This window comes from Ornithodoros turicata, chromosome 3 (assembly GCF_037126465.1).
Source record: "Ornithodoros turicata isolate Travis chromosome 3, ASM3712646v1, whole genome shotgun sequence".
Lineage (NCBI taxonomy): Eukaryota > Metazoa > Arthropoda > Arachnida > Ixodida > Argasidae > Ornithodoros > Ornithodoros turicata.
This window is the reverse complement of record NC_088203.1, coordinates 36,710,872-36,727,524: the sequence shown is the minus strand read 5'-3', so window position 1 is coordinate 36,727,524 and position 16,653 is coordinate 36,710,872. Positions and strand designations below refer to the sequence as shown.

The following is a 16,653-nucleotide window of genomic DNA, read 5'->3' as shown; positions in this document are numbered from 1 at the left end:
TTACAAGTTTAAAAACAGGGAGAAGACTTTTGTTGGACATAAACGAAAACGATCTAAGCGTGTTGCACTCCTCCGCAGGCAACTCAAGGTCTACCTCAACTGCTCACGCGCGCTGCACCTGGGTAATACTATTTTGTGTCCGAAGTAACTTGGAAGTAACTCGTTCTTTTTTTAAGTACCTCAGTAACTGCGAGTTATATTTTAGGCTGAAGAACTTCGTTACTAACTTAGTTACATTTTTCACATGGTAATTTAACTTGTAATGAGATCTTTTTGACGGGTAAGTTCTCAATCTAAGCTTAAAACTCCACAGTTTGAAGTCTATTTGGGAAATCTCGGCTTGCACGGTCCATCAAACAGTAGAAGTACTGGAAGGCGTCGGAGTGGCGGAATTTCCTGCTTTTCTTTTCCCCAGTCATTCTAAAGGACAAGCTACCGAGAAAGTATTATTACAACTGGCTGAAGTTTGTTCAGATTATGCATGTCCTCTTGTCAGAAACAGTTCCACTGCACAACATATCAATCCTCCATCATGAACTAATTGAGTTCTTGATTGAGTATCAGAGTCTGTACGGCAAAGAAAAAATTACCTATAACGCACACCTGCTTTTGCACATGCTGGATAGCGTCAAGATCTGGGGTCCACTCTGGGGTTACTCAGCCCTCCCATTCGAAAGTCTGAATGGGAAGCTACTAAAATTCTTTCACACGTTATGTTGGACAACAAATATGTGAAAAGTACTTCATGTCTGTGCAAATCCACAAGTTCTCGTCTGCATCTAAACCACAGAGATTTAAGTAGCTCTTCGAAGACATCATAAGGGGCCACCGACAGCATAAGTTTGCCCAAAACTTTGGAAATGTTCTTGTGTATGGGAAGGGAATGCAAAAAGTCAGTGAGTGGCTGCTCAGCAAGATGTCTGTTGACGCCCTTAGTATTTGTGTCGAGGAGCCGGACAAGTCTCGGCGCAGCAACTCATACTTGGTCAATGGAGAAGTCTTTGGGTGTGTCAATAAAATAGCCGTCATGTGTAAAAGTCACAGTGATCCTCACAGCTGCAGTTGCAAACAAAAAAAAAGAATAAAAAACAAAACGTTTCCATGCAAATTAACCTGTTTCGGGTAACACTGATGTTCTGTCCTTACTGAACAAGAAGATAGAAACACGTACACTTGTCCAGGTAGAGGAAACAGAAACAGTGGAATGCATTGAACACATTCATCCTAAGAAGTGCATGTTTTTTGGGGTGTGATGGAGTACATTATATGTATATTGTTAATGAGAGCCTTGTTCTTGAAGTCAAGTACAAAAGTGTTGTACACTGAGTACTGATATGTGTGAACAGTGTATCCTATAGTCATAGCGTGCCATTTGTGTGAAGATGTTTCACTTGTAGAGGTTGCAGCAAGCACGTGTGACATGTTGCGAGAGCGTCAGAAAAATAGAAGACGAGCATTACCGTACCTCAGACGTTTTGAATCGACAGCATTTCCTCTCAAGTGTTCTTGGCATTTTTTCAGGTATGTCCGTCATGCATGCAGAAAAGAAAAAAAAATCACAATGCACGTTAATTTCATTCCATGTATTTTTGATCGCTTACCATGCCCAAAACCAGCCATTCTGAGCCATGTCTGCTTCAACTTTGTGTCCTCACAAATTAGCAGTGCAGCACACGAAGCTCTCACACAACAAGAATCCCACCAAACTCTCCTGCTGCGAGGAGGTTTCGGTTTTGTGTGTGTCTTGTGCCACCAATATGCAGCGATGTGAACTTCTACAGCGCACTGGCTTCAGAACGGTTAGTTTTGGGCGAGCTAGCGCATTGAAAATACACGAAATGAAATTTTTCATAATTTTTCTGTTTGTTTCTGCGTGACCGGCACAGAAGAAGAAAATACCTATCAAACTTGAGACAAAATGCTGTCTCAGTTGGTCAGTGTTCCACTCAAAGTGCACTACTACTTAATCTCAAATGCTGCAAATGTTCGAAGAATGTCGGGCTTTGCCTTGCATTTTGCTGATGCCATCAAAATGTTGCACATTTGCTCAGTACCCCCTGTAGTAATACTGTAAGTACATGTGTGTCTGCGTGAGCCAAGTCTTATACAGTGCGACAAAGAAATATAATGTTCAGTTCACTGGGTTCGCGCTGTGATGCAAATGGTGCTTTTCGATAATAGTGCACATACATAGTAGTTTCCATTATGGATCTTCGTGCAAAAGGAGCAATTAACAAGTTTTTCCGGCGATCGGCCTTGCATCAGTCTTATTTGTAAGTGAACACGCATGTGATGAGGCTAATTTGCAGAAACCAGTCCGCAAACATAGCCAGAATGGGACCTACAAGTTGACTGGGCGTTCTATGGCAATTTTCAAATTTGTCATCTTACAGCGGGCAATAATGTCTGCTACACAGGTTGTGTCACGCCACCAGCAGGGCAAATATCATTAGTTATCATGCTGAGCCGGTTTTTTATAGGAATAGTCTTACACATATGCATCACCTCCGCTCATAGCCACAGTTGCTTCGCGGCGTCTACCACTGCATTAAAAAAAATCACCTGTTTCTTTTCGTTTTGTTGTCTTTTCACCTCTTCTGAAAATTTTTCTGGCTTTTGGCCGAAGAAGCAGGTCAAAGTCTGTCGTTATATTTTGCTTTCGGAAGCAGTCCACTGGAAGTCAGTCCAAATAAATGCCAAAGGTTGTCTCCAGATTTTGTTTAAGTGGCAGTCTAAGGAAATCGAACCAAAGGAAATCCAAAGGCTGTCTCCAGACTTTGTTTGCCAATAGTCTAAAGAGAGTCAAAGTCAAAAGGATGGTAAAAGAAGCCTGTCTAAGCTGGTAAAAGGAGGATGTCTAAACAATGTCAATCGACAGGCGAAGTTAATTTTCACACCACCGTGCTCCATACCTTGCTCAATATACAGGTTACATTGCAACTTCCTGTTGTTCAGCAGCGGCTTTGGTTTCGTTATTGCGGGCGAGGTTACCATAGGGCGGGCTAGGGTGCCATAGTTTCGCTGTTTTCGTCAAGCAACCACGATCAGTGTTGCCACAACCGTTGGAGTATGTATGAGAATGAGAGTATGAGAATGAGACATTAAAAAGTATAGAGATTTAAATAAAAATCTGTATATGGGGGAACTAAAACATATAATCAGCTTAATTAACATTGTTTTGAGGCAAGTATTTTTTTGCGTTTGATCTCCGAACATTTTCTATTTCGCTATCGGAACAATGGAAATATGTGATGGCGAACGTTATCGGTGAGTGCGCAGAATGGCTTGGCTCTACCTGGTTCGAATCCTCGCAGGGGCTTTGCTGTCTGGGAATTAAAAAATATTATTAGTTTGTTTGTTTTTGTCACCTGACACCGGCGACTGCTGAATCTGGCTTCTCGTCGCAACGTTTTTTTAGCCATTGTCCAAAAATCTGATCACACAGCGCGCGCAGGCTAGGAGGTCCATGATGAAACAAGCCTGAGCATGGGATCAAGGAACCTACACAGCTACCGTTGTGTATGGTCGTGTGTTTTGTGTAGCCCGTGCTATGCTCAGGCTTGTTTCATCATGGAGTCAAAAAATCTGCAGATTTCCGAAATAATCTGGAGATCTGTAGATGTTGCCGAAAATCTCTAGGTCTCCATACGAATCTGTAGATGTGGCAACACCGTCAACTACTCTGCGTCGACCGCGCTGCTTTCACGCCAGAAAAGGGGATTGACTTGGATAACGAAGTTGCTATTCAGCTGGATATACCAGGGTATGCAGACCAACGACTACAATTAGTTTCATTAGTTCCACGACCAGAAACGCGAGATCGCAATCTTTTCGTATCTACTTCGATTAATTAAATGACCAACTTCGAAACATTTGTGTCAGTTACTTCCATAGCACTTTGGATTACGGACCATCCCTTATGAAAATGAAGTTTGCCTGTCTACTGACATCTTTTGAACATTCTTTGGCTTCTCTGATTTTTCTTTTGACTTTGATTTCCTATTGACAATTGTCAAAACAATTGCTGTGGGCGGCTTTTGGGCTTTTTTTTCCCTTTGAAAGTCTAAAGAGGTCGCGCCAAAGGAAATCTGTTGACTGCCTTTGGACTTCACTTTTCTTCATGTTCAAAAGACAAACCAATAGGTAGTCCAAGGACAGCCAAGAAAGGGTGTTCCGACGGGAACTCGAAACTTTACTTGCAAGCGTAAAGTGGATTAGTGTAATAGATTACACGATAAAGGACTCACACATTCCTAGAGTAGGAAAGAGAAAAAAGCCCAGGGGCTCACATGGTAGCACAAACGTGTATGGGGTAAGGTGGGGGAAGATGAGACACGGGGCAAGATGCGACATTTTTTGCTCAACGCCGCCGCTCTCAGAGACGTGTTGCTCCATGCGCTTGAAACTTTACATGTCCGCTTTATTGCACGTGAGAATTGTCCGCGCTGGTGTCCGCGTTGAAGCGAAAAAAAAATCAATACAGATGCCAAGGATTTGAAAATATTCAGGAGACGCTATTCGATGTTTTAAATCAAATGCAGAGGATTGTGTTTTCCCTGTAGGAGCAGGATGAAGGTATGCAAGCACCAGACTACGGGGGACCAAGGAAATTCTCGCTTCATTGCTTTAAAAAATGAAGTGACTCAATAAAGTACACCCATTCACATGGGATTTTGCGTTCCTGTCCCTTAACACTTCACAGCAAATTGAATTAAATTCGTGGCCAAGGCAACTTGAGACAACGTAGTATGTGCAGGGGGGGGGGGGTAGAGCAAGTAATAAAAAGAAAAGTCAATGACTTTCAATAGATGTTCAAACCAAAGCGTGTTTACATTCAAAAGGAAGTCCAGAGCAGGAATTTGTTTTGAAATTTTTGGGCAAAAAGGAAGTCTGTCCCAAAGAACCATTAGTTATCCAAAGCAATTCCAAAGGATCTTCCATATCAAATCTATAGAATTCCAATATTGTGTATATTGACTCATTTGATTTATTTCTGTAGAATTGTATGACATGAACAAATATATTTACATTAGCGATTGTGTGATGGTGCGTTGGGGTAAATCTAAAATGCACCATTCATTTCCGTCGAAAAACTTTAGGTTGACAGGAATTCTGGGTCCAACCGAAGAAAAAAGAAAAGTGAATTTCTTGCAGTTCAATAATATATAGATTATCGTGAGAGATGGGAAAAGTTTTGGAATACAAGTAGAGCTGACCGCATAATTTACTTCAGAATTTCTTAATTTAATTTACCTCATAACTTCATACTACATCATTTTCTTTTTGCTTTCTTTCTCTTTTTTCTTCTTCTTTTTTCTTACTTTTGTTTCCTTCTTCTTTCTTTTTCTTTTTTTTTTTTCCTATTTTGCAGGTTAGGCGGAAAGTCTGTATACCGGCTTTCCTGGCTATGCAGTTGGCTGTTACGCGCACGGCTGGTACTGCGCGCTCCTTTTGCTCTGAGCTTAGGTGGGGGAACGACGAAGCGAAGGTGGGACGCTGCGTCACTGTCTGTTCCTACCCCTCTAAAATTCGAAGTGGAGAGGCGCTAAATTTCACCGAGTGCATAACGCCTCCGAAGGTCACCCGTTGCAGTGCCTGGTTATTCCCGAGCACATGGGGAGATGTCACGCTCCCTATCAGTTCATGAAGTGGTCAAAAGCTATTCACAAAAACTCCCTACTGGTGGTTGGAATCTGCTTAGATGTATCAATTGCTTTCAGTTAATGGTCCTACAATGCTTTATCTCTGGATCTTGGCTTTCTTGGCCGCAGATGTTCATGATACTGCAGTGTATGCGACGGCAGCAGGTGATCCAGGTGAGTGCCATATGCATTTTAGAAATGAATTCATGGGTCCAGACCGCTATCAGGGGTACAATGTTCATCAATGACAAGCATCATTGCAAACCTACCGAAACAGAAACGATAAGCGGACGTAAAAGTCCCGTACACAACACTGCGAGACCGCTGCTCAGTTTTTTTATCTCGTGTGCCCCCACAATTCTAGCTGCAAAGTCCGGGTAGCATCGCCAGAGCTTCAAAGAGTCGGCAATCAAGACGACAGAAGCTTGATGTTTACAGTTTTTAATGGAAAATTTTAGTACTGCGTGCGCGCGCTTAAAGGGACTATGAAATGATTTTTTTCTCGATTTCATCAGAAAGTAGACCCTTTTCCGAGTCTAGAACCAAAATTTTACCTTCATCACGCGAGGAGTTTTCTCGGGAGCGAATTTAAACGGAGCGGCGAAGGGAGGACAGCTGGCGCCGCGCCGTGGCAAGCTGCCGAGCGGAGACACAGCGGGTAACTTGATGGCACAGGGGTGACACAAACCCGCCATTGTTGTAACTACCCTCAAGCGGGTGCTTTTGGCAAAACTGCCATCTTGTCCTGGACGCACGTCATAGAATACGTCATTTTGAGGTCATGTGACTTTGTTTACATGTCGTTTTGCCGCTTACCGACATATTTCCGTCGTCATAACGCCAAGAGATGGACGTATTTTGCCAGCGTAAACTATGCGGTACTTCTTCCGCAACATGGTAGCCCATTTCTCCTTAGTTTAAGTACATCGCATCGGCTCAGTGAGTCTTAACGCGCGGTCGTCGTCACATCTTTGGAAATCGTCAAGACTGCGAGGCCTTATGTGCAAAACTGCGCGTTTTACTGCGAGATTATCGGATGAAAATAATTACCGTGATCGAAAGACATCCAAAACGCCGCGCAGAAACAACAACCGCATTGTTTACAAACGGTTTGGCCGCCGACCTCGGGCGCCGCCATCTTTGAGGTCACGTGTGCCTTGACGTTTGCTGTGACGTGCGACCAGGATCTGTCCAGGATGCATTGCGTTCGCCCAGCACGCTTTCGTCTACGGAGCAATACATTGGATGCCACCCCTGTGCTTGACGGGACCACGGCCGGCTCGGCGACACGTCATCGTGACGTGTGGACCGAGCCGAAGGATCCCGCCAGGAGCATGCGCCGTAGGAACCCGGGTATGCGTTCATCGGGAGTGGAAATCTCCATGACGGCAGCTTCCGCGCGATGGTGGCAGTTTATCGCAGTCGCATCTTGTGGTTTTCGTCGACATGCCAAGACGATGTTGGATTTGGTTGCCCTAATTTACGTCAATACTCGCCTGGTATCCAATGTCTCATGCTTCCCAGTGACGAGACGGACAGCTTTTGATGCCACGAAGCAATCGGACCGCGGGATTGGAAAGACGATGTGGTGCTATCGACTGCTCGCGTTTTTAGCGGACATTTGCATGATCGAATTTACGAAGGGTACGCTGAATCTCTTCAACGTACCGGATAACGAGCTCAGTGTCGTCTGAATCAAGGTGTAGCAACCTGCCAATAATTTTCCAGCCTAAAAATAAACACCGTAGAAAATAAAAAGCTAAGATTTTTTTTATAGGACCATACATAGAGTAAATCATACAAGATTTCTCGGAATCACCATGGATCACAAAATTTCCTGGGAAAAACACATTGATTCATTGTGTAAAAGTATCGATTCTTCAAACACAATATTATTTAGGCTCCGTGACATATTTCTTTTGTCCTCACTTCTTATTGCTTACCACTCACTGATTAATTCGAGAATATCATACTGTGCGCCTGTCTACGGCATAACCTACCAATCATCACTACACAATCTCCAGGTAGCCCAGAATAACTGCATCAGAACCATCATGAAGATCAGACGCAATGGAAGCGTCCGGCAGCTGTACCCTCTCTTAAACAGTTTACCTGTTGGTAAACATGTGACGCATCGCGCTTTGTTACTTACGTGTAAGTTACTACATAGCCAGATTTCTATGCCACACATCGATATCGTCTACAATAATAACACTGCATTCACTCGATCATCTCACCTGAATCTTCTCTCAGTACCAAAATCCAGAACAAACTATGGTGTTTCTCGGTTTCTTTACTTCTCATCGAAACTGTGGAATTCTCTACCTGAAAATATAAGAAACACAGCTACGTTTCCTTCCTTTAGAAGAATGCTCAATCATTTCATTCATAATACGTAATCTTTTCATAGAAATTTTGATCTTGATGTGTGTTAGCTGTTTTCTAGTTCATTGTTATCCATGTTGATTGTAAATCTCTATCGTTTTTCTTATTCTAATTGTTAACTGAGTTGTCTCTTGCCAAGATTCGTAATCAACGGGGGTCCTAGTGTATATGTATGATGTAACCTCTTGTATAATATTGTTTTTGTCAAATAAATCTGAATCTGAATCTCATATAGCAGAATTTCTTACTATAATTTCGTAGATAGTTCATGACTGTGTTGTAATGTAGTAGGTGGTTAATACCTCTAGTTCTCGCAGGCCAGGGGTACCAAACTCTGCCATGCCAGTGGGTTGAAGAAGGCGGTCGCAAATGGCTGGACAAAGGTGTTATTGGCGGCCATGAGAATGGTCGAGTCATGTACGTCGGAAGGGCTAGCTATGAAGGCGGCGTCATTCCAGGCAAGATTATTCCTTGGCACAACACCCTGTTCATAGGGTCTGATGGAAAAGAGATTTCTTTCTCCAAATATCAGGTGAGACAAGAAACATACGGTAAAGCACATTCACTGAGCACCGTTTCAATTTTTCGCAAGCCCACAAGGCGCATAGCACGACTCACAGGCTCCATCGCTGAATAAAAACAAAAAAAAACGTTAACAAATGTTAATGGACCGTAACTACCGTAGTAGTAGATAGTATTAGCAATAGCGCGCTGTGTGTCGCTTGACTTGCTCGATTTAGTAAGCATAGTTAAAGACGATAATTACTGACATAATCAAATAGGTCTTTTCCACTGCAGCAGCGACTCGATTATATCTTGTTTTCACTCTGCCGAAAGACAGGTAACTGTCATGATCCCGAATATCACACGCCAAATATTGCAGAAGTTCTTTTGAATAAATTGGTCAATTATCCGCCAAGTACAATACTATCTGGTACGCGCTTAGCAAACGTGAGCCTACGTCGCCTAAGCCGCCTTGACTCCGAGTGTAACTCCGTGTTCTCCAAGCACCTAAATTCTGGCAGGATGAGCGACCCTACATTGACTTTTGAGAACACTCTCTCAGCCTCTGTAAGCAGCATTAGGCAAACGTCCATACTTCCTAAGTTATGGCGTCACTCCGGTTTTCAAGAACTCTGTTCAATTATCCCTTTACTTGCTGACGACAAGGATGTCCGATAACGGTTGTTGTTGTTATTTTTAAGTGTTGAGAGAGGTCAGAGAGAGAGGTGCTTCATTTGAGACTTCGTGTTGTGTTGTTTACTGTCGTGCCCATCCCTCAGGCTGCCCTATCACAGGGTACGACCTTTCAAGAATTTATGCCATGAACTCACGACCCAGCCCTCGACGGCTACATTTTGCTGTTTAGACAATGCAGAGTCATTACAGTTCTGCACAGAGAGCAAAGTCTCGAATACTCCGAATGAAAGCGCGATAAGCAACATCGATTTCAGACGTTCACATGTAATTACCTTACTTTTACTTAAAGTCTAGTTATCCGTTTAATTTTTGTTACTTTTTTAGGTTTGAGCATAAAATTATTACTAGTATTAGTGTTGCTTGTACTATACAGCCAAACATTAGTATTACGTACCAAAATACCTGAACATAAAACGTGTTACATATTAGTAATGTGATGCTCACTTTATTCCCCACTTTATACGCATTCATCAAAACTGTAATATAATTACTGCACTTGTGGGCTCTCCAATTTCAATTCAATTTTAATGGCAATTGAAATTTAAAGGTTTTATACAGGGTGGTTACAGGATCGGTCACTGATTTAAATTGTGGTTGCGTGATTTTAATTGTTATCTTAATAACCGTATTTTGTGCTAATTTAAACGTGCTTTTATAAAAACCCGAGTAGTTTGTTTGCATGCAACTTGATTCACTTGAAAAGTCTAAACCAAGGTATCCGAAGTGAGGCGACGTTAGAAATAATATCGGGTGCGCTAAGCACCATCAGCATTCGGGCCTGTAAATCAGCGCTATAAGATGAGCTGTGTGGGTGATGCTACATGATGGTGGGCCTTGAAGCGCGTTTGAGATCACGTGGGATGCTTTAAACACTCGTGCAGTAATGCATCTCAAAGAAAGTGAGGCAAAACTCTTTTCTCTTTTTCGTTTTTTACTTCTCATACACTCTGTGAGAAAGATGAACTCCGGAGCCCTTTTATCACGAGGAGGGCTTTGAAGAAATGACGATGCATGGCTTTGGTTGTACATACTATTATGTGCTCTAAGTTATGATGTCGACAACTGTTTGCTACACGCTTTGTTCTAACACAGGCTCTGGAGTGTACAAGCGGCAGTCAGCTCATTTGGATTAAAGGAGCCGACGGGGAGTTACCCACTGGTTCCCTTCAGGGCGGAAACACATCAACGGGCGAGCTTCTCTACATTGGTCGCGTACATCACGATGACACCCTCACTGTAGGCAAACTGCACACCTCTCTAGGATGTGTCTCTATCGGGTACTATGGGCAAGAATACTGTCACCGCCAGTACGAGGTGCTGGTGTGGCCCATTGTCCAGCTTGTGAAGTAAACCTTATGACGACGCGATAAGAAGCCACGACGCTGATAGCGCAGAGAAACTCCGTCGAATCAATATGAACATCTTCTGATCACTGATGTTATCCACAATGAGAACCCATCAGTGTTGCTCATAATAATGAATATTGCTCCGCAAAGTTATCCCTCCAGCTTTGTCTGTGCTGCTCAAACTGGATGTAAATGAAAGGTAAACTGCAACCTGGTTTATGAATAAATTAGTCAATTTTCAAATAAATAGCCATATGTGAACTACAACTGACTCGCTTTGGTTTCTTGCTATCCGAGAAGCACACCGAGCAGAAAGGGCGTCTATACCAATGCCTAGTTTTATCCCGTTGAAGGGGTGACTACAGGGACCACGACCACGGCCAGAAGACAGACACCAATTGGACCAATTGGAAGACAAATTGAGTGCAAAGGGTTCCAACCTATGGTCGGCCTAATTTAACTTTCTTCGAGGACAAATCGCCGCCCCACTGGACGCATGACCTCTGGACCGGTCATTATTTATTTATCCCCAATTATTTATATACCTCAAAATCCTTAAAAATATCAAGTTTATATCAGCCATCTTTCTATCACACATATTTACACAGTCCCTAAATTCAGGTGTCATGTCTCATGACTGGCACCTGGCTAAGATTATTCATATCTTCAAAAAAAAGGTGACAGGTCATCTCCGCTCAATTACCGTCCTATTTCATTGACTAGTGTGCCTTGTAAGGTACTTGAACACGTCATCTTCTCTGCTTTATCTTCCCATCTCGAATCTAATCGCCTTTTCTACCACTACCAACACGGGTTTCGGAAGAACTTCTCGTGTGATACGCAGTTGGGTCATTCCATGCGAAATCACCCAAAGGTCGTGCTCGACCCCCCTCAGTTTTGCTTCCAAAAATTATCATGGACTCCTTATTGCAAATAAAGACATTTTCCCGAGTTTTACTGGACAATGTTGAACTGTTGTCGATTTAGGAGGGGTCAAAGTTCGTCAGAATCGCGAAAACCATGCTACGAAAAAAGTTACCTACTGAGCAGGGTTTCGAGTCTAGGTGGACTTTAGTGACATAGAATGCAAGAGCGTGGCCCTAACATTCTGCCAATATCAAGTTCTTCCCTCGTGTTTCATTTTCGGCCAGCGAAGCAGGGCTGCTTTTTAGCGCTATTTCTTACAACTTTGCGCCTCGCTAAGGGGATAACGTTTTTCCGTGTGGTGAAGTTTTCCTAACCCTTATGGGGGACCAGAACAGACATTATATTCAGCTAAGTCACATCTATGCTACTACCGCGTACTAGCCCGAGACGTTCATGTGGTGCTTGCTAATCTTATTCACATTGAACAGCTGGCTGCTGCTGATCACCCAAGCAGGCTGGAATTATAAAAACAGTTTATTTGCAATTCAGACTGTCTACATATTTTATTTTCGCGACTGTAACAGTTTGAAGTAAGAGCAAAATGATACCCACGTAAATGAATGCACAACGGTTTCATTATTATTTCATGTTTTATTTTCAAACGTTAAAAAGCATAGGCGACCATTGGTAGAGTATCTCATTAGAAGTGATTGCTACAATTCTTCTGTACGGCGAAAAGATAGGTCTTGAACGCTGCTCCGACTGGAGTTTCCGTGCGTGCCACGCACTTTCATACCGTAGTCCTTCATTTTGCACGCGCGCATTTGCTGACGTTCATACTTCGGCCATTGTTGAACACAACGACTTCAGCAAGAAACTTGGAGCAATAAGAACCTTTTTGGTTTCCCGGCATGCACCACATGTGAGAAAGACGGTCATAACCTAATCAGCTGAGCCGCGGATGAGCTCACCTAAGCCGATTTCAAGGCCATGTGTTAAAGGTATGTACGGGCGCATTTTTGGACGCTACAATGCAGCAAAAGCTATCCGCTCACAACGTGATCTGCGTTGCTATTAATCATAATGTTCCTTGTGAGTGTGAAAGCATCGCTGTGGTTTCTCCACTTTAAAACGCCGCGAATGAAAGACTCTGAGAAACACCCACTAACAATACTTACCAATGCACTGATAACAATAAAAACTACACATTTGATTAACAAAAGGGCTGGCAAAAAAAAAAAAAAACGCATATCCGGCCGCAAGACGCGGCTTGTGAAACCTAGGCACATGCGCGCCTGAAAGCACAGGGAGCCGTCTCGTGCGGCCCTCGCGTAACCATGTGGGACATAAAAAATATTTTCTCGCCTTTATCAAAAAGTACCTTCTCAATTTTTTATATGATTTAGTAGAGATATTGATATGTCATCTCCACCTATTTGGATTGTTCTCGGCCGACCACTTCATTTTCAAAAATCCCGTTGAAAACGGCCAAATTTACCAAAACTACGGCATTTGGGATTAAATTGGGCAACAATTATTGTGTGGTCGGCCTTCAAAACATGGGATTTTGAAGTATGGAAGGTACAGAACACACTGAATGTATTTGTCCCTTCCAGCTTGTGCGAAAAGTGGCCTTAGCTAGGCGCAAAGTTGTAAGAAATAGCGCCAAAAAGCAGCCCTGTACCGCTGGCCGAAAATGAAACACGACGTAAGAACTTGATATTGGCAGAATGTTAGGGCCACGCTCTTTCATTCTATGTCGCTAAAGTCCACCTAGACTCGGAACCCTGCTCAGTAGGAAGCTCTTTTCGTAGTTTGGTTTTCGCGATTCTGACGAACTTTGACCCCGCCTAAATCGACAACGGTTCAACATTGTCCAGTAAAACTCGGGAAAATGTCTGTATTTGCAATAAGGAGTCCGTGATAATTTTTGGAAGCAAAACTGAGGGGGGTCGAGCACGACCTTTGGGTGATTTGGCCTGGAATGACCGATTTGTCATCCTTCCTTCATGACCTACAGATCAACATGGATTCCAACATCGAAACAGACGCTATCTTTCTAGATATCTCGAAAGCGTACTGGGAGTCACTCATCATTGCTTTACAAACTAACTTTACTCAACCTAGACCCAAAGGTAATTGCGCGGATTAGAAGCTACCTGACTGGTCGCTCGCAAGCAACGTTAATCTACAACTCTCTCTCTCTCTCTTCTTTTCTACCTGTGTCCTCTGGCGTACCTCAAGGGTCCGTCTTAGGTCCCCTCCTTTTTTTCATATTTATTAATGATATGCCTAGTAATATATCGTTATGCGTTCGACTCTTCACCGATGACTGTGTAATTTATCGTCGCAGTATTTCTTCCTCTGCCGACACTGCCCTCCTACAGCATAACTTGGACGCAATTAACGCCTGGTGCTCGACTTCTCTCATTAAATGTCTAAATGTGCTCATATCACATTCACACGGTCTCAGCAACACTTAGTTCGTAGTTACCTCCTAGGGACGTCGCCAGTCGGTAACCTTTTTTCGTATAAATATCTCGGCATACACGTCACCAGCAACCTCTCTTGGTCACACCATATTAACGCTATTACTAATGAAGCGAACCCATGTCTCGGGTATCTTCGTCGTAACTTGAAGTCAGCACCTAGTTCGGTTAAACACCAGACGTTTACTGCACTGTTCAGGCCGAAGCTCGAATATTGCTCTTCTGTCTGGGATCCTTACTACGTCAACTTAACCAGTCTTCTTGAATTCGTACAAAATCGAGCCGCTCGATTCATCACAAATACTTACTCGTTCACTTCCAGTGTATCATCTCTTAAACTCTCTCTTCAATTACCGGAACTCTCTGTACGCCGAAGATATTTCCGTCTTTGTCTCTTTTTCAAATTCCTCCACAATCCCCAATTGCGCCCTGACTTCATACAACCTGCCTCATACATCTCCGCCAGAGTCGACCATACTTTAAAAATCACACGACTCCGGTGTAGATCCCTTCATTTCTCGTATCTCGTTCTCTCTTCCCCAGGCGTCAGGTCACCATTACACATTTTGAAACCTTCAAGAATGTACTTTCTCAATACCTAGGCTTGTAAACATTGCGGTTCATTATTATTGTGATTTCGCATATTGTAGCATATTGCTCTCATTGTACTCACTGTAAATGTCTTGTTGCTTTGATGTGATTTTCTTCTTTTTTACCTTCCCTCCCTCATGTAACGCCCACAGGGCCTTTTGAGGTACAATCAAAAACTTACCATCACAAACTTTAAGCGTGCTTCACCCGCATACTCCCATAGGCGCAGTCCATACGCGCCATTCCACGTCAAATGATCCACTCCCCCCCCCTAGAATTTTATATGATTTTTTTGTTCCTTATTACTTTTCCTTTATTACTTATTTATATATATATATATATATATCCTTTATTACTGTTCCTTATTACTTATTGGTCTTTTCTAACGAAATTTAAATTTATGGGGTGCAGAGCCCCTCAAAGATGCAGTGCTTGGAAACCTATGTCGTTTTGAGCAGGCACTACGACCCACGTAAGACACGGAGCACGTTAAAATCTCTTATCAGTTAAGGGAGAGTTCGTTTTACCGTATGTAGGCAATTTTAAACATCGCACTCGACGGGCTCGACGCTTGTGGCGAGCACGAAATTTGCAAAGCTTGTGCAAGCTTACGAATTTTTATTTTTTTTTTTGCTATATAAAATTTTGGAAGTTCTTCCTCAAAAAAATTTTATATATAGCCCCTATGCTGTACTTTACGCACAAAAAAAAAATCCAAATCCGCCGGTGCACGGTAAGCCGCAGTAAAAAAATATGAAGCTGTGAAAGTTCGACAAAATGCACATTTTTGACCGAAAATTTCGATGTGAGTAGGTCGAGATAGAAGCGTGATGAAGGTGTCATTCGATGCATCGTCTTTCTAGCAAGATGTTACAAAAAATCTCACAGGTACTTTTTGTTAAACTCAAATAATATTTTTTTTTATTGAAGGTACCTTCGCAAAAGTGTATGCGCGCTACGGCACATCCTACCCAGTGAACAACTGAGCGGGTCACTCACAAAACATTAGATGGAGAAAACAACAACAACAACTTTATTACGGGATGATGGCTGGGGAGTTTCATCGCCGGGGGCGATACTCTACCCCATTGCATGTGGTGATGCGGGGAATGAAATAATGAGCCTCTACACAATAAGGATCGAAGTCTTGTGGTGTTCAGAACGGTAGAAGAGACCCTTGAGGACAGAGCGTTGATGTGCTGGATGTGGCCAGGGACCAAGCAATTTTGTGAGAGAGAGGGGGCGGGAGTCTAGCTCGTTGAGGGAGGCGGAGAGTATGGTTCGGGAAGGTTGGTAGTGTGGACAATGGAGAAGAATGTGCTCTAGATCTTCAACCGCACCGCAGTGGCTGCAGTGGGGAGAAGAAACTTGTCTCAAGAGGTGGCGCCGCTGTGCTGTGAAGGCCACGTCGTTGTGTCATCAATCCGTTGGCGGGTAGCCAGAGGAGTCACGGGGCGTCGAAGTACGGACCGACGATCTCCTCTCAGCAATGTAATACGCGTCCGTCTGCGAGACGAGAGAGCTGCTTCAGCGACACTGCCAGGCCTTCGACACCGCAATTGGCTGGAACCCATTGGAGAATTAGCCTGTGGCTTGCGGCGTAGATAGTGTGGTAAGCCATTAACACATCTGTGACTAGGGGTGCGGATGGGCCTCGTATGCCGGAAATTTCAATTGTTGAAGTGCAGATTTGGAGTCAGTAAAGACTGCCCATTCCTAGGGTGTACGACGCCTTCGTACAGTCGTACTTCAAGTTACAGACGTAAATAACTACGCGTATGAATACTAGGAAAACAACGCTTCAGCGGTTCGGCCGTTCGGCTACCATTGAGGACGAGGCTATGGAGTAACGACGGAGCCGTATGGTGTTGCGGGATGTGCTGCATAAAAAGGGTAATCACTGCAAGCTCTAATAAAGCTATTGTTTCTTCTGCCGATTTCGTCAGGTATTTATTTTTCAGACGTGTAACGACTTGGTGTGCTAACACGCGCGTGCAACTCATGAAGGAATTCATGGGTGAAGTGACATTGATGCAGTCGTAGCTGTTTTGGACATGAAAAATGTCATGGATGAGCACCATATAAAACGTACCGCAAAACTACTGTGTCGACCATTTGTCACGACGGTAATCA

At 43.3% G+C, this 16,653-nt stretch overlaps 1 protein-coding gene across 1 annotated transcript in view; it reads left to right on the top strand.

Annotated features, from left to right (window-relative positions):
* LOC135386869 (uncharacterized) overlaps nt 1–10,834 on the top strand; it is a 29,455-nt gene extending 18,621 nt beyond the window's left edge. The window contains exons 2-4 of the mRNA XM_064616384.1: nt 5,721–5,816; nt 8,345–8,559; nt 10,320–10,834. Coding sequence (XP_064472454.1) covers nt 5,735–5,816; nt 8,345–8,559; nt 10,320–10,577 — 555 coding nt within the window. The 5' untranslated portion in view covers nt 5,721–5,734 and the 3' untranslated portion in view covers nt 10,578–10,834. The remainder of the gene's footprint in view (nt 1–5,720; nt 5,817–8,344; nt 8,560–10,319) is intronic.
* Nucleotides 10,835–16,653: the final 5,819 nt, after the last annotated feature.